Raw genomic sequence first — 21,416 nt, 5'->3', positions numbered from 1 at the left:
GATTTTTTCCAATTTTAAATAATATAAAACATCAGTCACCCACTGACTTAACAGAGGAGAGTTAGGATTCTTTCAGTTTAGCAAGATAAGTCTACGTGCCAATAGTGTAGTGAAGGCCATTACAGTTTGTCCTTCTCCACTTTAAGCCCCTCTGTGAGCCCACCACACACAGCTGTTAATGGGTTGGGTGGGATTGTGACCCCAAGGCTGTTTGAAAGGCATTTAAAAATTTTGGTCCAGAATGATGTTAATTTGACGCAGGCCCAAAACACGTGACCCAGTGAGGCTGGAACTCGATTGCAGCGTTCGCAGGTTGGATCTTACTCTGGAAATATTTTGGACAGTTTTAAATGAGACCGATGTGCTTGATATGATTTTGAGTTAAATAACTGTATGCTTTACGCATATGGAGCTCAAGTGAATTCTGTGCATTGCTACCTTCCACTCCTTTTCTGAAGTATTGAGTGAGAGATCCTTTTCCCATTGTCCTCTTGGATCTTTGAAAGGGAGGGACTGTAAAATGGTTTTATATATGACAGAAATGCTGTCTAAGTCCTTGAAACTGCAATTGTTTTCCAGTGGCTCAATGGCGATTGCAAAAAGTAGTGGTGACAAGGAGCATCCTTGTCTGGTACCACGTTCTAGTTTAAAGTAGTCTGAATCAATGTTGTTAATACAAACTGAAGCTTCTGGGTTGGTATACAGTAGTTTGATCCATGCACAAATGTTCAGGCCAAACCCAAATTACTCCAATGTAGTGAAAAGGTAGTTCCATTCAATCATATCAAATACTTTTTCTGCATCCAAGGATATCATCATCTCTGGGATGTTTGACTTTGTGGGTGAATATATTAACATTAAACAGGCATCGAAGATTGGACGCCAAGTGTCGGCTTTTAATAAATCCAGTTTGATCTTGTGCTATTACCGAAGGCAGCACTTTCTCCATCCTTCTAACTAGGACTTTGGAGAGTATCTTAACATCATTATTTAGAAGTGAAATTGGTCTGTATGATGCACATTATAAAACACCCTTGTTTTATTTAGGAGAGACGGTGATTAATGCTTGACGAAAGGTTTGAGGTACAATTTTATTGTCCCATCTTCTGTAAATGTTGCAGATAAAAGGGGAGCTACCTGAGTGGAGAACTTCTTATAAAATTTGGCAGGGTAACCATCGGGGCCTGCTGCTTTCCCACTCAGAAGTGACTTTATACAAATCTTTTAACTATTTTGCGTCTTTCCGTAAATGTCATGTCCATGGAAAGGAACTGTAGAAGCACATGGCAGGATATTCTACCTTTATTTTGTTAAAAGTTCAATCATTTTATTGGTTAAGTTTTATGTTTTAACCCTTGCTCTCTCAGTGTCAAATCAGATGCTGGCCTGTCAAAGAGGAGTGCGGTTTTGTCACCATCCAGATCACCGGTGAGTTCAGCAGGGTCCCTGAAGTCTTCACAAGGCAGCGAGGCCATAGCAGGCCCCAGTGGTTCCAAGATGGGTGTCGCCACTCCCCTGGACACTCGATTTAGACCATCTGTGCCCTCAGCATTTACAGATTTGAACAAAGATTCTGCTCCCCCAGGTAAGGGATGTTTCCTCAGCCAAATCCCCTGGTTTGCAGTTTTGTATAACTTGTGTAAATCATTGCCTAGCAAGGCCCCAGTCACATGTCTTTCATCCAGTAGGAAAATCCTGTCCAGTGAGCACACAGTTTGACAAAAGGGAGGATTAGCAGCAGAGCCTCATGGGTGGGGAATGCATGAAGCGTTACGCCCTCTTCACAAATACTCACTCCATGCTTGAGTAGATGCAAAGTTTCAGTCCAAAGGCAGGGATGCCAGTAAAGTACTTGAAAGCCTTTGGGTCTTTTTTTTTTTTTTTTTTTTTTAAATACAGAATATTTTAATCTCATTCAATATGAAAATGTGTTTACATTTGGTCCACCATTTTTACAGTTTATCTTGAAATTCTTCAGCCTTGTTACCATGTTGAGCTGGAGATGCACAACTCACTGGGACTTTAGTCTGTTTTAGGACAGCTGCCAACTTGACAACCAGTTCACATGTGCTGCCATCTTGGACTTGTGTTTCTCATGCCAGCTAAGTCATTATCTATAGACCCTTTTTAAAAAAAAAAAAAAAAAAGTTCAAATGAAATAGCCGCCTCTGTCCTGGTACTGTTTAACTTCACATCCTTTTATATTTTTTGTGAATTTTTAAAATTTAATAAAACTTGTTGGACATTTTGGTGTAGATACTGTGACACTTGGTTCAATCCCAGCCTCTGTGTGTGACCCTGAGCAAGCCTCTTCACTTGACGGTGGACCGTTTGTAAAAGTACAGATGTGGCTGAAGGTATCTGTACCCTTCCACTGTTTAAAACAAAAAAATAAAAGGAATCATAATTTCTGCAAAACTGGTTGAAAGTGACAGTTAATTGAAATCCTCCATTCTTTACTGTGTTCTGTAGAGCAGACACTTTGCTTTTGATTTAGCACTTAACGTACTATTTAAAAAAAATAAAACTAACAGAAATGGCATGGACTAAGTAAGTGTGACCCCTTAGAAGTGAAAAGACGTCACTGACTTGGAGGGATATCTCTAGCAGACCAATTACTGTAATCAGTGTCACAGGTGTCTTCAATTTTAGAATCTGTCACTCAGTTGTCACTCATCTGTGCATCACACTGAACACGGAGTAGAGAAGGGACAGCCGAGAGTGGTCTGAGAAGGAGACGAAGAAGGTAATAGCCAGGCATGGTCGAGGTAAAGGCTACCAGAGCATCTCCGGAGAGCTTTATGCTACTGTGACAACATTACCTAATGTTATCAAAAAGTTTAAGGTCCATGGTACTGTAGCCAACCTCCCTCGAGGGATGAAAGTGAACACAAGATGAAAATTAACCCCAGATTGAACAGATGGATGGTTTGAATGGGGGAGAAGGAGCTAAGGAGAGCATTGAGAGATTCTGGGTGACCTCCAAGACCAAAGTACGACAGTTTCAACTTTCACAGTTCGTTACTGTCTGAGTGAAAGTGGGCTTTAAAGGCAGAAGACCCAGAAAGACCCCACTACTAAAAGACACACATAATAGCCCAGGTGGTATTGGCTAAAATATCTGAGCCGTAGTCCTTGTGGTAGAATGTCCATCAGACACACAAAACAACATAAGGACTTTAAGTCACCAAAGATAAAAAGGTGCTTACAAAAAGCAAAAATGCCATCAATACTGTGAAAACATGGAGGGCCTCATTAGTGTCAAGGGGCTACTGTGCTGCCTCTGAGATCAGCTGCCTCGAGTCTGTTTAGGCACAATGGCATCAGAAGATGGAGTCATTCTGGAGTGAAACACACCCAGTAGTCACAGCACCAGGGTCCTCCAATAGGACAAGACTCAAAACGTGTATCTAAGAGCACCCTAGAATGGCTGAAAGGAAATCGGTGGAGTGTTAGGATGTGGTCTGCAGGCAGTCTTGGTCCTAATTCAGTTGTCAAGCTCACAGTTGGGAGAATGCAGCCATTAAACCGAAGAGAACTGGAGCAGTTTGCTCAAGAAGAGTGGAGTCTAATCGCCAAGTGAGACACACAGAAGTTCAGAGCTTCAGAAAGAGTTTGACTACTGTTAGTGCCTCAACAGTATAGTGGGACCCAATTAACCGAGGCGAACCTGTAAATGTATTGTACCGAGTGTGTCAATACTATACAATGAGCCTTAACTGTACGGACCAGGCGAAGAACTTGGGATTGTGGGAAGGTGGGTGTGACACACTCGTCCCTTCCCAGCTGCCCACCAGGCTATTTTCAGTGTGTTGCCAGCGCTGACCTTGTAGGCGTGCTCTATTGTTTTGTTCACTTAGGATTTTTGGATTTGTACATTTCTGTAGTTCATTAAATCTTTTATCTTGAATGTAGCAATGAGTGGAAAATGGAAGCATCGTTGTGATATCCTTACAAGTGCAACTGGACGCTAGCAAACATTTGGACCAGGGGAAATGTGGCCAGCCCTTTTATCTGAGGTAGCATCGGCCCACATTTTCTCGGATATTCGGGGTTCTGCTGTAGTAAGTTGATGGTCCCAGTTGTTCTCTCCTTTGCCATTTTCATTTGTTTTAGTTTTTTTAAATAATGTTTTAAGTCCCAAGTCAAAAGCAAAGGGTCTTCTGTATGGTATATGGAATAAAGAAAGGTAGGTGCTAATTACGTTTGTTTCAGCTTATTTCACAGCACGTTGTGGTTGATTTTAAACAGTGGAAGGGTCCCGTCTGTACATATGTGAAGACTTGTAATGAATACCATCTCCAGGTGTACGATATGATAAAAGTTCTGAAATGTGAGGTGCATTTCTTAGTCAAAAAGCATCTCATCACTTTAAGTGTTAGAAATGAATCCTAGCAGCTTAGTGCTTGTGAGTCACACATTCTACAGTTATTTAAGAAAAAGTCAATTAGCAGAAGTATAAATTGTGATGTTTTTAAACGTATATACTGTAGTCTGTTTACTGCTTTTGAAGTTCATAATATCAACGTGCTTTGTGGGCTTCGTGTCGCTCCTATGGGCCGACTGCGCATTCATTTCTGTATTTAGCACTTGATGCTCTTGGCTTTCTTACTTCTTATGTCCACATTCTTCCAACATGTCCCGCCAGGCTTCATGCAGTTTTCACCAGCTGTGCTCCAACATCGTATGAGCGCCGAGCTTAGCTATCTGGATGTCATCGAGGAGTCGGTACGGCAGCTGTCCGACATGGAGCGTGTCCGGGGCATTTCCATGGCGCAGCAGGAGACCGTTTCCCTTGCACAAATTCTGAAGGTAAAAACAGCATAACTGATGAAATAAACGCGCTGACCTCCGTCCTCTTGACAAACCCTCATAGGAAAGGAAATGTCCTCCTGAGGCTGTGGTTAGCAGAAGGGAACTTAGGCTGTGCAATGAGCTGAAATGCAAATTTGGGTTAATAAAGTGAATGCAATGTCTGAATCCTAAATTTGAATGTCGGTGACCATGAAAGTGTGTCAGATATTCTTCCTTTGTTATTTAATGAAGTCTTCGTTGCTTGTTCTTATGCCTGAAATGGCCTACTGGTTTGTGCCTACTTGTAGAATTTGCAAACAAGGCCTGAACATTTCTAAAAGCCTGTGATTTGTCTTCGTTTGTTTCGTCTGGCCTACTCTCTTAGGCACAGCAGCAAAGGCACGAGCGAGACTTCTCTTTGCTGAAGATGAAGGCTGAACAAGAAGCCTTGGACGCCCAAAGACAACTGGAGGAAACCAGGCAGAAAGCTGCTCAGGTATGATAGGCCATTTGTCTTTATCTCTAAAGAGCTCGTGATTTTATTGTGTCTCTGGCTTTTATTCTTTTATTATCTACTATGACTGGAGTTATGGGGGTGATGGTGGTTACGGCTGCTTAGTTCTGTATTTTTAAAACAAACCAATGTGTTCAAGGTCTTCGTGGCCCAAGTTTGTCGTCTTTGTTTTCCAAATGACGATTTCTTCTCTAGTCAAGTCATCTTTACACTCCACCAGTCCTGAACTGAACTGCACGCTTGATTTAACAAAACAAATGTTTAACATCTCAGTCTTTGGCTCCTCACCGTAGTCTTGTAGTGATGAACACCTGAGGCCTGTGTGATTGCTTGAGCCCGCAGTCTTTTTGTGATTTGGTTTAATTTTGAAATTGCTTTGGTTAGCTGTAAGAAAAGTTTAGTTGTCTGTCTTGTTATAAAAGCAACTGTAATGAGAGGGTTGGTAAATAAATACTGTGGTGAAGCTAAATTAGTCTGATCAGTAATAAGCAGTTTTACACCCAGCATATAATTTAACTTCAAATATTTTTTCCAAAAGGAAAGCCTTTATTTTTCTCACACACTTGCCCAGAGTGGCTGCTGTGTGTTTAGGCAACAACCCTGAGAATGTCAGCACTGACTGTGAGAAGCGGAGAGCACATTGAGGACGGCACGAGTGATACCTAGAAAGGAAGCTGGACGGTGCTTTACATGAAATATCCCAAAATGTGGGCACATGAATTGTGTGATTTCACGTCAAAATGAGCAGTATCTTATTAAACTGGGCCCGTTTCTTCAGTTCATTACCCCTCTGATTAATGAGTATGGCCCTCCAAACAGTGCATTGCTTCTTTATCACAAGTAGATCATAGGATGCCAGAAAGTGGAGTCTGTGAATGTGTTTTGGGGTAAAAGCCAAGGACTTGGTGCGTCTCTGCTTAACAAGCCCGTCTTCATTACAGGTGCACGTTGAATCCCAGCAGAGTTTTGCACAGGCGCGGCAGGAGGCAGCTGAAGCTTTGCAGAACAATGCTAGCCAGATGCTGACTCAGCAGATCGAGGCGGTTCGATACACGGCAGATGCAGCGCGGCACATCAAAGAGGTGGGTGTCTTGGAGAAAGCGGAGAGGGCAAGATGCCCACTTAAAAGAATGGTGCAAGTACATCGGCTCTCCTGGGACAAGCTGCACACACCTCTTTAGGCGCTCATCAACCCAGAGAGCCTGTTACTGGCTTCAGGCGAGGTGACCTGCTTACCCCATGGAGTTTCTCCAGTTATGTGTTACACCTTTGCCTTTTAGCCCCATGGATAGTAACCTCAATAATATAAAATGGCAAAGAGTGTGCTGTGAGCTACAGCCATTAACATTTAATTAATATTAATAGGCGGAGTGGTGGCTCTGAGGCTGGGGATCTGCACTGGCAATCAGAAGGTGCCAATAGGGACTCTGCGCTGTTGGGCACTTAACCTGCAATTGCTGAGCGCTTTGGGAAGTGAGAAAAGCGCTATATAAATGCAAAGAATTATTATTTAACAGTTTATTTTTGGAAAAGTTGCCCCTAACAGTTTCTCTCCATGTTTTCCAACTTGTAGATGACTGACCTAGCAAGATCTCAGATTGCATCTGCCATCAGTGTGCCACACATGCCCATCACAGCTCTATATGATCAGCAGCGGCAGCAGCAGTCTGAGTTCATCAAGGAGCTGAGGAGCAGGAGCATCCAGGACAGGTAACTTGATTAGGCCTCAGCATGGACTAGGGCTCCTCAAGGACTTTAGTTCATTATAAGAAACTTTGATATTGGAGGACTATGGATACATACCGTGGTTGGAGTTGAGCCCCGCGGCCAGGGTTCATGTCATCTGCTGTCTCATTCCTTGGTCATTCTCCAACACCTCTACCACCTGCCTTCCTTGTGGCTCCATGTGTTGTCATGTGCCTCGCTCACTGGCATCACATGCACCACTCGTACCTCACTTAAGATGAGAGGCAGCGCCATGTGAGTCACTTTCCCCCTTTGCCATGTAGTTAGGCCGATGGACTCCATGACGTGCTTGTAGCTCTGCGCCAGTCTCTCTACTGTCAGTTTTACTATGTGCTGTTTCTTTTCTTCAGGATCTTCCCACTTTACAATGAGTGTTTCACTCTATAAAGATTATACTTTAGATTTTCATGACGTACTGTATTTATGTTTAGCTCTGTTTCTTAATACAACTGTTCTGTGTAAGGAAGTTACAGAATGACTACCTTAGCTGGAACTTGAATCAGTGAATCGTTTTTAATGCCCGCTTCTTTATAAAGGAGCCTCTTTCTCGAGGGGTTGTTCGCTGAGATATTCGTGTAGAGTTTCCCCACTAAGAGAATCCTCTTTAATAAACCCGTGTGTGTGTCCAGTGTCCGTGTGCGCGGTGCGATGCTTCAAAGGCCACCTGACGCGTCACACAAGACAGAGAGGGCGGGACCTATAAAATATCGTGCGGCCGATCCAATCGGATTTCGGTAAATGAGGTAAGACCTAAAACATGAGGCATTAAAAATCCAATCGGGTACTGAGATGCGGAGACCAGCTTCCCCCTTGTTGTGCAAGTGTTCACTCTGAGGATGTCAGATTTGTGATTAAGAAGCTCGGCCCGGTAAAGTGTCAGTCGTTGAAGGGGTTTTCCTAAATATACGAATTTTCATGATGTTACAATACAATGACTTTTAAAAGTAGATTTATTTTCGCGCACATTACAAAAGTTGCTGGGGAGAATCTGCTGATTTCCCACCGTTGTGACAGAAAATTAAATGCATATGACGGACAGCAAAGCCAATATTACTGTCAGAGAAAATTACAGGCATTTTACGGAAAAATGTAATGAGGTAAAAGGTCCCTTGCCGTTTAATGTCGACTGTACCTACTAATGTTTATGGACTACTGTTCTAGCGCCCATTATTGTAACGGGCTTAATGTCTAGTTCTGAATAATAATCTTGGGTTCCCGTCTTTCAATTAATGCTTCATTGCTTTGCACAGGAAAAATGAGGCATCCACCACATTGGTGAGTAAAGATAATTTGGCAGCAAAGTCGCATCACACTGCCTCATTCGATAGCTACTCCGAGTCTTCAGCTGCAAAGAACCGCGATGCCAGGTAAGCAGCGTCTCATGGAGTGCCCTTTGCTTTGTTTGTCACATTTTGAAATCCTTGGTCCGCTTGCTGTCTTTTGTCATTGAAGCTGAAGTGTTTGGGGTGCTGTCGGTCTTTTATACGGCACCTCCTGAATTTTCTCTGCCTGTTTGTGGCACATCTAGATCTTCCATTTTGTGATATTTGTGTATTTATTTTTAAGGTAGGTGACACAGACAAAAGCTCTCATTGTTCTCTTGTGCCTCATTCCCCCCTAAAAAGAAAATATGAGACGGGAGAATGTGTGTAAAAAGTAGTGTAGTCGTTATCAGCACCGGTCAGACCGTGATGTACGTAGTGAGTGAGTGAGTGGCGACCTCGGGGCCATCAGAACACAAGTCTCCCGGTGGCCAGTTCATTTCTCTGTGGTATATTAAGAGCAGTTGAACCCTCTCTCTGTTTTGGAGACATGGCACTATGGAAAGAAATGCATTCTGGTTTTGCAGTTCCCTCAGTGGTGCCAGCAGCAGCAGCAGCAGCAGCAGTAAACGTGATGGCTCCCCACTCCCATCCTTGGAAAGGAAAAAGAAATCCTCCCCAAAGGAGACCAAGAGCATCTCGATTGAAGAGGAGGTGAACACGGCTGCTGATGACTCTCTGCGGAGCGGCAGCATCCCTTCTCTGCCTGATGAAAAAGGTGATTTGTTTCAGGAAAACTGCCTCTGTGTTCCCTTTTCTTATTCTGTTTCCGTATCCGTTCCCATTGCGATGTGCTCCTTACGTGTTCATTTTCTCTGTCCTGTCTGCTCCTTAATCTGTTTGCTGTTACTGTCATTTTTATCTGCTGCTGTGACATGTTAACAATCGTGTGGTGGTCTGTCATTCTAGACAACGCCTCTGTGGCCACCGAGTACTCCCTGAAATTTGACGAGTCGATGACGGAGGATGAGATTGAAGAGAAGTCGTTTCGTTCTCTCCTGCCTTCAGAATCGCATCGGCGGTCCACACTGGAGAAGAAGAACAAGCCTCACGATGATTCAGATGATGAACATCCTCGCAGTCTGTCCTCTCACTGCTCTGTGAAAGTGAGTCCTCAGCTGGCGTTGACATTTTTGCTGTTGAAGTTTATTAAGCTGCCGTCTCTGATGGTGCCATGCTCCATAGGTGTGTGTGTGTGGCAACAGTATATTTGGTCAGCTTGTGGCAGCACTTTGAGTTCTAACCGAATGTGCGACTCTGTCCATGTTGGTGTGTGGTCTCCGTCCTGCCCCGCTTACCCACACTGCTGTGCAGCTGTTTCATCACTGAGCGCCGTGCGGTCCGATTCTACAGCAGTTGCTTTTTCTGTCAGTGCCAGAAGTCGATTGTTCAGCTTCTTCAATTCGAGTTGTAAATGTTGGCTTAACTTCTTGTAAGCCATCACCAAGTACTCTTCTTTCATTCTCGGTTTTGCTCATATTTTCCTGTACTTTTTCATCAGTTCTTGTTAGATTTAAGATTTACATCAAAGTTAATCACTTAAACGTTCCTCCTTGTCCTTCATATCCTGAAGCAGCTCGTCTATTCTCTATTGCACAAGTCCTCCTCTGTGTCATTTGTTTTTACCCTGAGTGTGGAAATCAACAACTCCGCTCAGGTAGCTCTTTTCCATCTCTCTGTGCTCTAAAGTGGAGTCGTGTTCTGTTGCAGTTGATTCCGTTGACTATAAAGAGGCCATACTGTTTGTATACAATATGTCGCTTGAGATCGGCGAATTCTCCTTGCCTGCCTCACTCGTGATTTTGCTTCCACGTTGGCCGTCTGCTGGAGCCAATGCTGCACTGTGAGGTCCTGGCTGATCCATTTCTTTGCCTGTGGCTTAGCCTTTGTAACTTTAGTTACCATTTCCTTCTCTTTCTGACCCCTTGGTCACCTGTTCATGCTCTTTAATGTTCTTGTACCCGAATCATCTCAGGTTATCTCGGATTGATAATAAAAGTTAAGCGGAGCTCCGTCACAGATGTCCATCTCTCACCACGGACAAGACAGACACTACTGCCCTGCAAATTCACTGCTTGACCAACTTGTTTTATGAACGTGAACATCGGGGCACATTTTATATTTAGTGGCTGCTCAATGATTGTCTCTCTGCTCCTTACCACCGTTACCTGTTGCCACATATTGCGAGTGACAGGAGAATAACGTAAACCCTAAGGTCATTTATCAGTAAAAGTGTGGCCGGACGTGCTGGTAAAACGCAGCATTACTCTGTTCACTTGTGGGGGTGTCAAGAGTTCCAGGGGGTCCCAAGATGCCCCCTTTCCTTGCACACATGGAGGCTTACCATCGGCATGCGAGATCCTTTCCTTTAGGGAATCCTGCCAAGTGTGTTAAAGCTTCCTCTAAATGTCCCAAACCCAAGCAGGGCGGATTGCTGTTTATTTTATAGTGTCTTTCACCGCTAACGCTGCTGGAGAGCTCTATTGTGAAGCCTTCAGGTAATGTTTGTCAGAGCTGCCATCTCCTAAAGAAATCAGAAATCGGTCAAAAGTCTTCCACAGTTGTCTTCAGAGTCGCTGTTAGGTGAGCAGTTGGCTCCACGTCCTCCCCTGTCAAGGATCATCTCAGCGGTGCTGTGAAAACATCAAGGAGGTGCCCATTTTATTCAGTTTTTAGTCCTTTCTCTAACCCGCACTACTCTGTCTACCGAACCTTAATAAAAACTAGCAAGTAGGACTGGGGTTCACCACTGGTGTCCAAATGAAGGCTGGATAAAGAAAAAGGCCTGCAGATAAGTCCCATCTGTGGTGGGGGGGCCATTAACATCAGGCATCCACTTTATGCTTTTTAGCAGAGCCTCCATTTCCTTTTTAGTGTGGGGTCTTCCCTTTGCACGTTCTGAGCTAAGGGCTCGTTTATACTTCATGCTCAGAACGTGCCTGTATCATGGCTGCCACGCGTTCTGAGCGTTCATTTGACGCGTCATCTGAGCAGGTCCTCAGAAATTAATGCAACACGTGCTCGGGTTGCAGTACCAGCAAAAAGTTGGGTGACGCAGTGTGATCAAGTTGGAGTGTGACGTCAGAGTCTCTGTTTACTATCTACATGTGACATAAAGCCGCTTTGTGATCCTACGAGATCGGTGAGCGCACTTCGATATTTGATAAATGGTTCAATGTGGTGAAGCAAAATGCCGACATACAGATGTATTTGTGGTGCTTTGATATTCAAGCGTCGTGTATTCCCGATTGTAACGACACAATACATTTTAAAGGTCACACATACCGTCTTCTGTGACGTCTTTTATTTCTAGGGCTTCCTCCAGTCGCCAGCAATAGATCACCACACTGAGCACATTAAATGTGTGACATTCCAACTCTCTGCACATTTAGAATCCTTACATTTATACTTGATATCACTTACATATTTTAATGCTTTTCATCATGTATCATTTTACAGATAAATCGGTGATTTTGTTTAAGTAATGATTACACACATAGGGGTGACACAGTGGTGGCGCGTTGGCGCTGCTGTCTTGCCGGGAGTCACGTCGCTGATATTCCCTGCCTGGAGTTTCCATGTTTTCCTGCTGGGTTTCCTTTCAAAGTTATGCAGATTTGGTGACACTAACATGACGCCAGCGTGTATGTGTGTGTTTGTATTCACCTTGTGATGAGCTGATGTCTCGTCCAGGGATTGTTTCAGCCTCGTGCCCAATGCTAGCTGGAATGGACAAATCTCTGGACTGATGGATTTAATCATTAAACATCCTTTTCAGAGATATTGTGGTGAGGTGTCATCAGAATTTAATGGCAGTTCCAGTCAATTCACAACACGGCAAAGCTGAACCCATTCTCACCGTGATGATATCTCACACTGCCACCTGGTGGATTCCTCCAGATTTACGTAAAGTACACAAGCGAGTATAAACCGTACAACGCTTGTGTAGCAGGAGTGTCCGCTGGAGCTTGCGTCGTGTGAAGTATAACACGGCCTAAGTGTGTCTTTTGAAAGTTTTGGAAGTAAGTAACATTTACAGTCCACCTGAATGCTAAATAGGAAATTGTTCATCTCTTACTCAAACTTTTGCCATTGCTGATGATTGTTTTGCAGAGAGAGAGAGAGAGAGACGGACAATAGCAGACTGGGGTCACTGTGGTGGTCTTATCTCATTTAGTGCCAGGTCTCTTTGGAGAAACTGAATTCTAAAGGTCTCATTTGACTTGAGTAGGGAAGTGCTTCTCATCAGAATTGCTCAGCTTTATCTCTACAAATGGTGGGATTCCCTCTTCGTTATGAGAACTTAGATGAACACCTGGGGGATATGCGAAGTGTTTGTGAATCTGTATGGTGAGGCCTAATGAAGTGTTGCCCACTGCCTCCTTCTTTCACAGGATTCCAGTATGCCTTTCTCCGGTGGTCAAGACAGCTTCTTCAAATTCACAATGGAGATGGTTCGGCAGTATATGAAGGAAGAAGAGGTGCGAGCCCACCATCAGTCCTCACTGCTCAGGCTGCGTGAGAAAGCCCTCAAAGAGAAGACCAAAGCAGAGCTGGCATGGCTGGAGCTTCAGAAAAAGTAAGACGTGGGGCCCATGTGGTTTATATTGATGAGGAGTGCAGGCCCTTTTAGGGTTTACCGTATGTACTCGTGTATAAGTAAAAATCATCAAGTCAGACCCCGACTTATACACCTGTTCAAAAATACGACACATTTGTAAAATATTTTTTACATCTTGTTGCCTCCTCCAATCTCACATCAGTTTCTCAGACACATTGAATTTTGTTGCAGCAGCTCCGTTCCCAATTTCTTTCGCCACTTCAACGACTTTTCATTTCAAACCAGCTTCATATCGTAGATAAGGGATGGTCTTACGATAACGGTGTACGAGGGTGTGAGATACAAAAACACACAAATCAGTGCAAACGTCACTTCAGAATAGTGTGGGTATCACCGCGTGGGCACAATAGAGGGAGGTTAGGAGCACAAACAGCGCATTGCCCACCCCCATGGTGCTCCGTGGCTCCCCTCTCTTAGCATATCGTAATCTCGTGGACCAATAGTACGAGTTTTCCGCATTCGACTTACACGACCGACATTATAAAACACCAGAAATGATGCGGTAAAATCAAGACCCGACTTACCTGTGGGAGAACTTGTCCACGAGTACATACGGTATTCACAATCTGAGTGTACGGTTTAATGTCGGGTGTTTGCACACGTAATAAGGGTGACCGCCATGGTCGATGGGGGCGTTAGCAGTGGTACTTTATAAGTTTATTGCCTGTAAAGTGCACGAGACGTCAGAATATTTTAAAGTTTCACAACTTGATGGGTGGTTTTTAACCCTTTGTACTGTCACCCCTTAGGCGCTTGAGAGACAAAGGAGAAGATGACAAGATGCCACCAATTCGGAAGAGGAAGAGAGGTTTGCTTCTGAGGCTGCAGCAGGAGCAGGTCATTAACTTGCTATTCGTATGCACACAATGCTGGGGGTCCTGGTGGATCAGACAATGGCCGCACTTCTGTTATCTGCTTTGAAGAGTTTTACACCCCACTGCCTGCTGAAGAGGCGACGGCCTTTAACTTTAAGCCTCACAGTTGTTTGCCAGTTCAGTTTCCGCCACTTGCTCGCTGTGCGACTCGGCAGGCGTAGGTCGGTGTGGACATTAAACTGAAGTCCATGTGGCCTTTGTGAGAGCGCCATGGCTGTCCTGTTTTCCACACGGCTCCTGACATTGGTGCTGATCTTCAGTGTTTTCCATGTTTTTGTGTAATTAACGGGGTTTTCATGGGTTGCTGTTCATGTAATATTTCTGGTCAAATATCGCAGCACTCACACAAAAGTTTAACTCAAGTGCAGCCTGTTGGGTGATCCATAACTAGCTACTCCATAACTGGGCACCTTTTTCTTGGAGGTTCTTCAGTATCACGTACTCATTGAGGCTCGTCTGTCCCGTGTGGAGTGGGGGGGTTGACTTGACATAAGCTTTTACTTACATAATCGTTTTGAATTTTTGTGCAGGCTGAAATCAAGCGGCTTAAGGAGGCCAACAAAGCTGCAAGAAAGGAACGGCAGCTCATCCTGAAGCAACAGGAGGAGATTAAACGCATGCGCCAGACCACAATAAAGCTGCAGGAGAAGCTCAAGTGTGCCGGCAATGACGTGCTGGTCAGTCCCGTCATCCTTTTCTGGGAGGTAGACTATGAGTACTCGAGGCAGGAGGTCTCTTAGTGTTTGGATTTGAGGGTCCTTGAGTACCACCCAGGGTTCTGATTCAATGCTTTGGTTTGCCGTCCCTCGGTTGCTAACCTCTCGACAATTCTAATGCTTTCTGGGCGACGCTAAAACTTGGCAAGTCCCCGATTGACCCGCTGCAGCTGCTAGTTCAGTCCCCCTTAGTGCTTGTTTTGTGACACTAATGTGTGTTTTTTCCTGACCAGGAGCTGCCTAGCTCAGATACGGTGGAAGATGCCGCCAAGCTCAGTTCTGCACCGGAGGGCATGGAAAGTCCGTCTGCAGTGTCCGCCTCGGAAAGTGAAACCAGCAGCATAATGCAGAAGCTGAAGAAAATGCGCAGCCACATGGATGAAAAGTAATTGCTACCCGTCATTCCTGTCCCTTCTTGAGAGCCTCTGCTCTGGTGCTAGTTGGGCAGCATGTGGGTAACTGTGAAGGGGGTCTTGTGTGGGTGGGGGGCACAGACTGGTACAGGTACCTCCTTCATATCTTGACTGCTAATCCTCAAAGCCCCTCAGGTAGAGAATGCTGCCCCCTCCCCCAGCGCACTCACATTTTGTTTGACTTGGCAGACGTCTGCTGTTAAAGACCCCCTGTGCCCCCAGAAGTGTGTGTGTGTGTGTGTGTCAGATGTGAGGTCCCTGTTTGCTTTGCTGGTTTGTCCTTTTGAACTTTTGTGTTTGTCCGCTTTAGTGTGGGGTGTGATTACAGAAGTAGCCCCCCACACCTCCAACCCCCCAAAGTCCACTTCTCAGCCAGTCCTGTAGTATCAGGGTGTTGTGGTGACCAGTCCAGTGAAGTGACCCTTTTATTGGCTAACTAAAGATTACAATATGCAAACTTTCAAGGCCGCTCAGGCGAGATGTCATCAATGACCCAATCCTGTACTAAATAAGAACGTTTTGGGTTTGGATCATCGTGATTGGTGAGAAATAAAGGAACATCCATCAGTCTGCCCAGTTTTCGGGGGTCCTGACCTCGGATGTTTACTGGCCTGCAGGCCTTCAGGTGCTCGTTTTATTCCTGATTTGCCAGCCAGTTTCATGTTCATCCACCCAGGTGTGTCACCAGTGCCGAATGCAATGCAGTTGACACCCGGGTTAATTATTCGGGGACCCCCCCCCCCCCCCAAAGTGCCACCACTCTGTGATTTGCTCTTCAAAATGCCCGAGTGTTTAGTATGTGAATGTTGGGGGTACCTTGTGATTCGGGATGCACCCCACATTCTTGCATACAGATTTTCAGAATCGAGTTGGCACTAACTGAGGCACAATGCTGTGCGTCTGACATGGGAGGAGAAAGGAAAACAAGGCCCCCGCATGCAGATGTCATCCTAATAGCCCTGAAAGGGTCTGCCCGGCAGCTTAGCTAGAAAGTGAAGACTCCTGAGAGCGACGGCCCTGCAGGTGTTGGACGTGTGATCAGTCCTCGGCTCGCTTTAGCTGTCTGGTTTTAGTGCCAGCCTGGTATTACGTTTCTAAAGTAGGTCACCCTGAATTTAGCCCACTGTTCTTTCTGGCTCAGTGAGGGGCACTAATGCCAGTGTTAATACCCTGAGCAGGTGCCTTATGGTGGTGTGTCGTGATGTAACATTCAGTCACTGAAGGGGACGGTGACAATGTGACTGCCCTGCCACAAAAAGGACTGAGCAAATGAATTTAAAACACACCTTGTGTTGACCACCATCTGAACAAAGCCTTCTGTCCCACCACCAGTGTCCAAGATCTCCACAAGCCAATAGCTAGAATGGAATAAACGAGATCTGATCTTATGGGACATGTCCGGGGTGCCAGGCAGTGTGGTGTGGTGGTTAAGGCTTTGGACTTCAATCCCTGAGGGTTATGGGTTCACATCCTGCTCCTGACGTCACCGGCTGACCCTCAACACGTCACTTGATCTGAAATGAAACCAATTGTATCATAAATGTAGCAAGTCTCCTTAGATAAAGGTGACAGCCAAATAAGTAAATGTGACCCCTCTGTTTATAGGAGAATTAAGAGCAACAAACTGCCCTGTATATGAAGAGGTCCTCAGAGGGGGGGACAGAGTGCTGCCACCTAAAGCCCAGGAAATGCATTATTAGATATGGGCATAGTAGCCATGCTGGTGTACACAAGGGCAGCAGACACCCCTGGCTTGTGTGTGTGTGTGTGTGTGTGTGCAACCCTCTCGATTGTGCTAAAGTACCAGGCATTGTCACCACAGGCTCACCTTGGACTGGGTCTGCTTTTATTTGAACCTTTTCTCATCATCCTGTAGGGTTTGTGTTCTTTGGTGTGTTTCTCACCCATAATTCCACCCGCTGGCATTGGTCTAATCGAGGACACGGGGTGGTGCATGTGGATGTGAGCATGCTCTGTAAAGGCGCCGTCACACTGACCCCTAGTGACCCTCCTCAGATGTGAGGCTCGTCTTCAGTTCGTTTTCATTTCTGAATTTAGGTGACCAGACATCATCACATGTACAGTAGACTCTGTGTGGCACCTCTCAGCCTATAAGCCGCCTTTGCTATAAACTTACTTTATTTAAAGGGTCCATTTTGTTGGGAAATATTTTTAAAAATCCTTATTTACCTTTTTGAGTTTCCTTTTTAGTTCTATACACACACACACACACATACGCCACTGTTGTGCCTAATGGTAAATATTTTCTCTCAGCACAAACTGTTGCCCTCTGGGTGTGCGTCGGGTACACATATCAGATGGATGATCCTGCCACCCCTCAGTTGGTTTTCACGACAGGAGTAAGAGAAATGCCAGTCTATTTGCTAGGCCAGTCTTCCCTCCCAGAAAAAAGTGCTTTTGTCATTGTTGTCACCCTGTTGTCCCCTTTATACACGATACTGTGTAGACCTTTAATGAAATGTTCCTAACTCTCAATAGTTTAAGAAATTCTGCCCTACCACTACTTGGTCACTTATGCCAAGTGTTGGTGGGTGGTTCTTTGAAGAGAAAATGTACCCTTCAGGGGGCTCCCACTGTGTCCCTCTGTTGTTGTCGTTTTAAAGTAACAGAAGGGTTCCCCCCCCCCCCCACCAATTCTTTCAATATTTTGAACACTTAAATCTTGTCACCCATCTTTCTCTGTTTGCTGACAACTGATGCCAGTGTGCCCCCTAAGGTACATGTTTGTGAAGCTGCGCCCTTTTCTCCAGCCTCGGTTACCATCACAGCCTTACCCCGTGGCTCCCCAAGCGGTCGTTCATGTGCTGGTGCTTCACTCACTACATCACGGTGGACTAGCTGTTCATTGTTTTGGCACTCGGTACAACACTGGGGACCACCCTCAGCTGCTTGTCGTTCTTTTGTGGGTGCTTCGCTGCAATCGATTGATACTTCGGAAGAAACCTCCACACATGTAGTGTTTAATGGCGCTTGTAATTCTTAAATGCGGATTGTGAAATCGGTTGTAAATGGAGAGTACCCACTCATCAGTCCAACAGAATAGTTGAAACACCCCCTCAAATCAGCCAGTCGCTCTTCTCTGGACCTTCTCTAGTGCTGCTATGTCCTTTTTGTAGCCTGGAGACCCAAACTCCCCACAGGACTCCAGCTGAGGTCTCACCAGTGTGTTCTAAAGCCTGTGCAGACCCTCCTGTGACTTGTACTCCACACATCAAGGCGCTATATAACCTGACACTCTAACCTTTTTAATGGCTTCTCAAGACTGTCTGCCAGCTGATGGTGTAGAATCCACTATAACTCCTCAATCCTTCCCAGAAGGCGGACGTTTGAGTTCATCTCATTTTAAAGTCACCGTCTTGATCCACTAGACTGATTCCCTTCATCATTTTAAACGCTTCAGTCAGGTCTCCTCTTCATCTCCTTAAGGCTCAGCTCTTTTATTCTTTCCTCATCACTCATCCCCTGTAGCCCTGAATCAGCCAGTCGCTCTTCTCTGGACCTTCTCTAGTGCTGTTATGTCCTTTTTGTAGCCTGGAGACCCAAACTCCCCACAGGACTCCACGTGAGGTCTCACCAGTGTGTTCTAAAGCCTGAGCAGACCCTGCTGTCACTTGTACTCCACACGTCAAGGCGCTATATAACCTGACATTCTGTTAGTCGTCTTCATAGCGTCTGTCCACCACCTAGATGTTGATGGTGTCCAGTACATTATGGGCTCTCGGGTGGGTGCTGGTGTCTTCTATGAATCCTGGAAGGCTTTGGGTGTGAAAACTGCAAAAATAAAGAAACCGAGAGACAAACCGATAAGACGCTCACTTAGGGAGTCTCATGACCTTTCAGTGTCCGCATTAGCAATGGGCGCTCTTTGTGATGTTCGTCTGCAGCCCCCATTTTTGCACATCAAGTCTGCTGGCCTCTTATGCTTGGCACACCTCGTCTTGCTTGCCACTCGTCTCCCCGCCCGCCCCCATTTCTTCTGCCCTACCTGGGTGGGCGCATGCTGCTCTCTGCTTGTGTTTACCCCTCCGTCATTTTGCCTGCCTGTCTCTCCACGCGTCACAGCGTCTCTTCTCTCTTATTTTCTAGACACTGCTCTCCTGTCCACTACTTCTTCTCTGTCTTTACGTCTCACCACTGGGCCTCTCTCAGTGTCTGTTTTCCAAACCTCCACCCCAAATTCCAGCAGTTTATCTACAACCAGTTGGTCAGGTACAGTTGCTGTTTGCTCGCCGCCATAGAGCATGCTCTGTTCAGTCGCACCAGGGCGTGGGTGGGAGATGATTGGTTTCGTACTGGGGGGTTTAATGGGGCTGTGCTATGGACAAGCATGGGAGCTTTTTGAAGAGAGTGAAACTGCTGTGTGTGTGTGTGTGTGTCTTCGTAATCCTTAGCGTGGGACAAGCTGGAGTCGTCTGCACACAGTGTACCTTCTCTGCTTGAATGAGAAACACTTCAAGTGCCTTTTTGCACAGATGGCGCCATCCTTTCATGACTTCTGGCTGAAGTGTCTCGTTTGGTGGGCGGACTGAATGCTGGGCTGTACCCTGCGGTGTGGTCTTGTGGAGCCACTGTCCACCCGCACCTCGCTGCACGTGTCCAGTAGCAGTGTGTGTCTGTCTGACATTGTTGTCATGCATGTCTGTACATTGGTTATCTTCATCATTAAATGAGTGCTGAGCTTCCTCCCTTTCACCGCTTGCTTTGTGAATTTGTCACTGGGCAGCTCTTTACTGTTTACCAAGCTTGTTGTCCTGTTTAAAGCCCCCATCTCCCCCACCAACAAAGCAAGCCCATGCTACATCACGCAGGCCCAATGTGAAATCTCCTTGTCTTCTGAGCTCCTTGTGTTTAACGATTCCCACCAATTCCGGCCTGACCCAAACCCCAAAGTCATATCTCCAAATGATTTATTCAGCCGTTTGAGCAGAACTTTGCATCCCGCTGATACATAATGGAAGTGGAAGTGAGTAGAAGGACATGATGATGTCACCTCACACCCTTCAGACTTTCTTCTTGTTGGCCTAACTTACACTTCACTGTTTCAAACTCCATCCATCTCGGGCTTTCAGATATTTTTGCTGACACGGTTTACAAACCACAAGTTCATTATTTTATTTTCTCTTGCCAAATCAAATGACCGTGACCAGGTTCTCGTACGTGCACTGACATACAGCAGACCTGCTCTGGGAACTAAAGTGTGCCCTCGCTTTGGTGTGAGTGGCACAAAATGTTTTTCTGGCCACCATAGGAGTCGACTGTATTATTAATTATTAGCCGTTGCCACCTTGGAGCTGCAAACTGGGACCCCTGCAGTTTCATTCAATGGTAATAAAGCACTTCCAGTTTTCTGACCCTCGCTATCTGTCCGTGTGCGATAGAAATGCCGACGTCTCCCTGCTTTATCATCTTGAGGTGAAAGTGGGTGGACATTAAATGAAGTCCTCATCCCTGTGAAACAAAAAGGGTTCACTATTCAGCATTTGTCCAAACCCCCAGGGGATCGTAACCCAGATAAGAAATTGGGTGTCACACTGAGACCCCAGAAGTAGACGACCGCCATAATGGACCATTAACACTGGCCATACAGTAATAAACTGTACAAGTTTTTGTGTCCATTAGAGCCTATTTTTCACTCGACTATTAATTAAAAAATAGTGGAAAGGAGAAACATTAAGAAAACAATGAGCGTCATGCAGAACCAGGAAGAGGTTTCTGAGGCCCATCACCTCCAGAGTGAGCTTCACTAAACCTCGGAGGATTCTGCTCTTAATGGCGGCTGCGCCACACGAGGAGGTGGTCATTGATTGCTGAAAGGATGGGATGAATGAATAGCCACTTCACTGGGTCACTTGACTCCTGGGTAATAGTAGAGACGTCAGATAATCATCATAGTCGTAAATAACATTACTTTAGCAGTGACATTTAACTTTTTTTTTCCAAATGATCCTCCATTAACATTACAAATAAATCCATTGTTGTGATCCTGGTGTTGGTCAAATATCTAATAATAAGAGCAGGTGGACTTGAGGTGATAGTTTGCCCCCTGATTTATGTGTCTGTGTGTTCACCCGATGGTGTCAATGGCTCCCTGGCCAGGGACTGTGCCTGATGACTGCTGGGTTAGGCCCCAGCGTCCCTCCGCTCCTCCTCTGGGTACTTGGGCTAACAAAATGGACAGTTTTATTAACGCGGTTTTGTTGATCAGCACGATTCTGCAGGGCGACTTTGCTTCATTGAACCAGAATTCTTATACTTGACATGCATATGGCCATTGTTACCGAGATATCCATATAATGATCTGTTTTATCCATAATTCAATGAATTTCTCTATGCATGATCAATAATCCAGGCAAGGAAATTTGAGAAAGTTGATTCAGTTCATCTGGACATCGTT

The 21,416-nt window shown here is 45.3% G+C and overlaps 1 protein-coding gene across 3 annotated transcripts in view; it reads left to right on the top strand.

Moving 5' to 3' along the window:
* Window positions 1-21,416, top strand: part of cep350 (centrosomal protein 350) — a 102,540-nt gene that overhangs the window by 68,321 nt on the left and 12,803 nt on the right. For 2 of the 3 annotated variants that reach the window (XM_051933030.1, XM_051933029.1), the window contains 13 exons: window positions 1,368-1,585; window positions 4,649-4,812; window positions 5,180-5,290; window positions 6,250-6,390; window positions 6,882-7,018; window positions 8,305-8,421; window positions 8,904-9,094; window positions 9,286-9,482; window positions 12,771-12,955; window positions 13,747-13,834; window positions 14,403-14,549; window positions 14,822-14,973; window positions 19,109-19,231. In XM_051933030.1, the coding sequence (XP_051788990.1) occupies window positions 1,368-1,585; window positions 4,649-4,812; window positions 5,180-5,290; window positions 6,250-6,390; window positions 6,882-7,018; window positions 8,305-8,421; window positions 8,904-9,094; window positions 9,286-9,482; window positions 12,771-12,955; window positions 13,747-13,834; window positions 14,403-14,549; window positions 14,822-14,973; window positions 19,109-19,231 (1,971 nt within the window). The remainder of the gene's footprint in view (window positions 1-1,367; window positions 1,586-4,648; window positions 4,813-5,179; window positions 5,291-6,249; window positions 6,391-6,881; window positions 7,019-8,304; window positions 8,422-8,903; window positions 9,095-9,285; window positions 9,483-12,770; window positions 12,956-13,746; window positions 13,835-14,402; window positions 14,550-14,821; window positions 14,974-19,108; window positions 19,232-21,416) is intronic. The other variant, XM_028812419.2, reaches the window with a different exon arrangement.

This window comes from Erpetoichthys calabaricus, chromosome 10, assembly GCF_900747795.2.
Source record: "Erpetoichthys calabaricus chromosome 10, fErpCal1.3, whole genome shotgun sequence".
NCBI classification, from domain to species: Eukaryota; Metazoa; Chordata; class Cladistia; order Polypteriformes; family Polypteridae; genus Erpetoichthys; species Erpetoichthys calabaricus.
The sequence above is the reverse complement of the archived record's forward strand: the minus strand, read 5'-3'. Positions and strand labels throughout refer to the sequence as shown.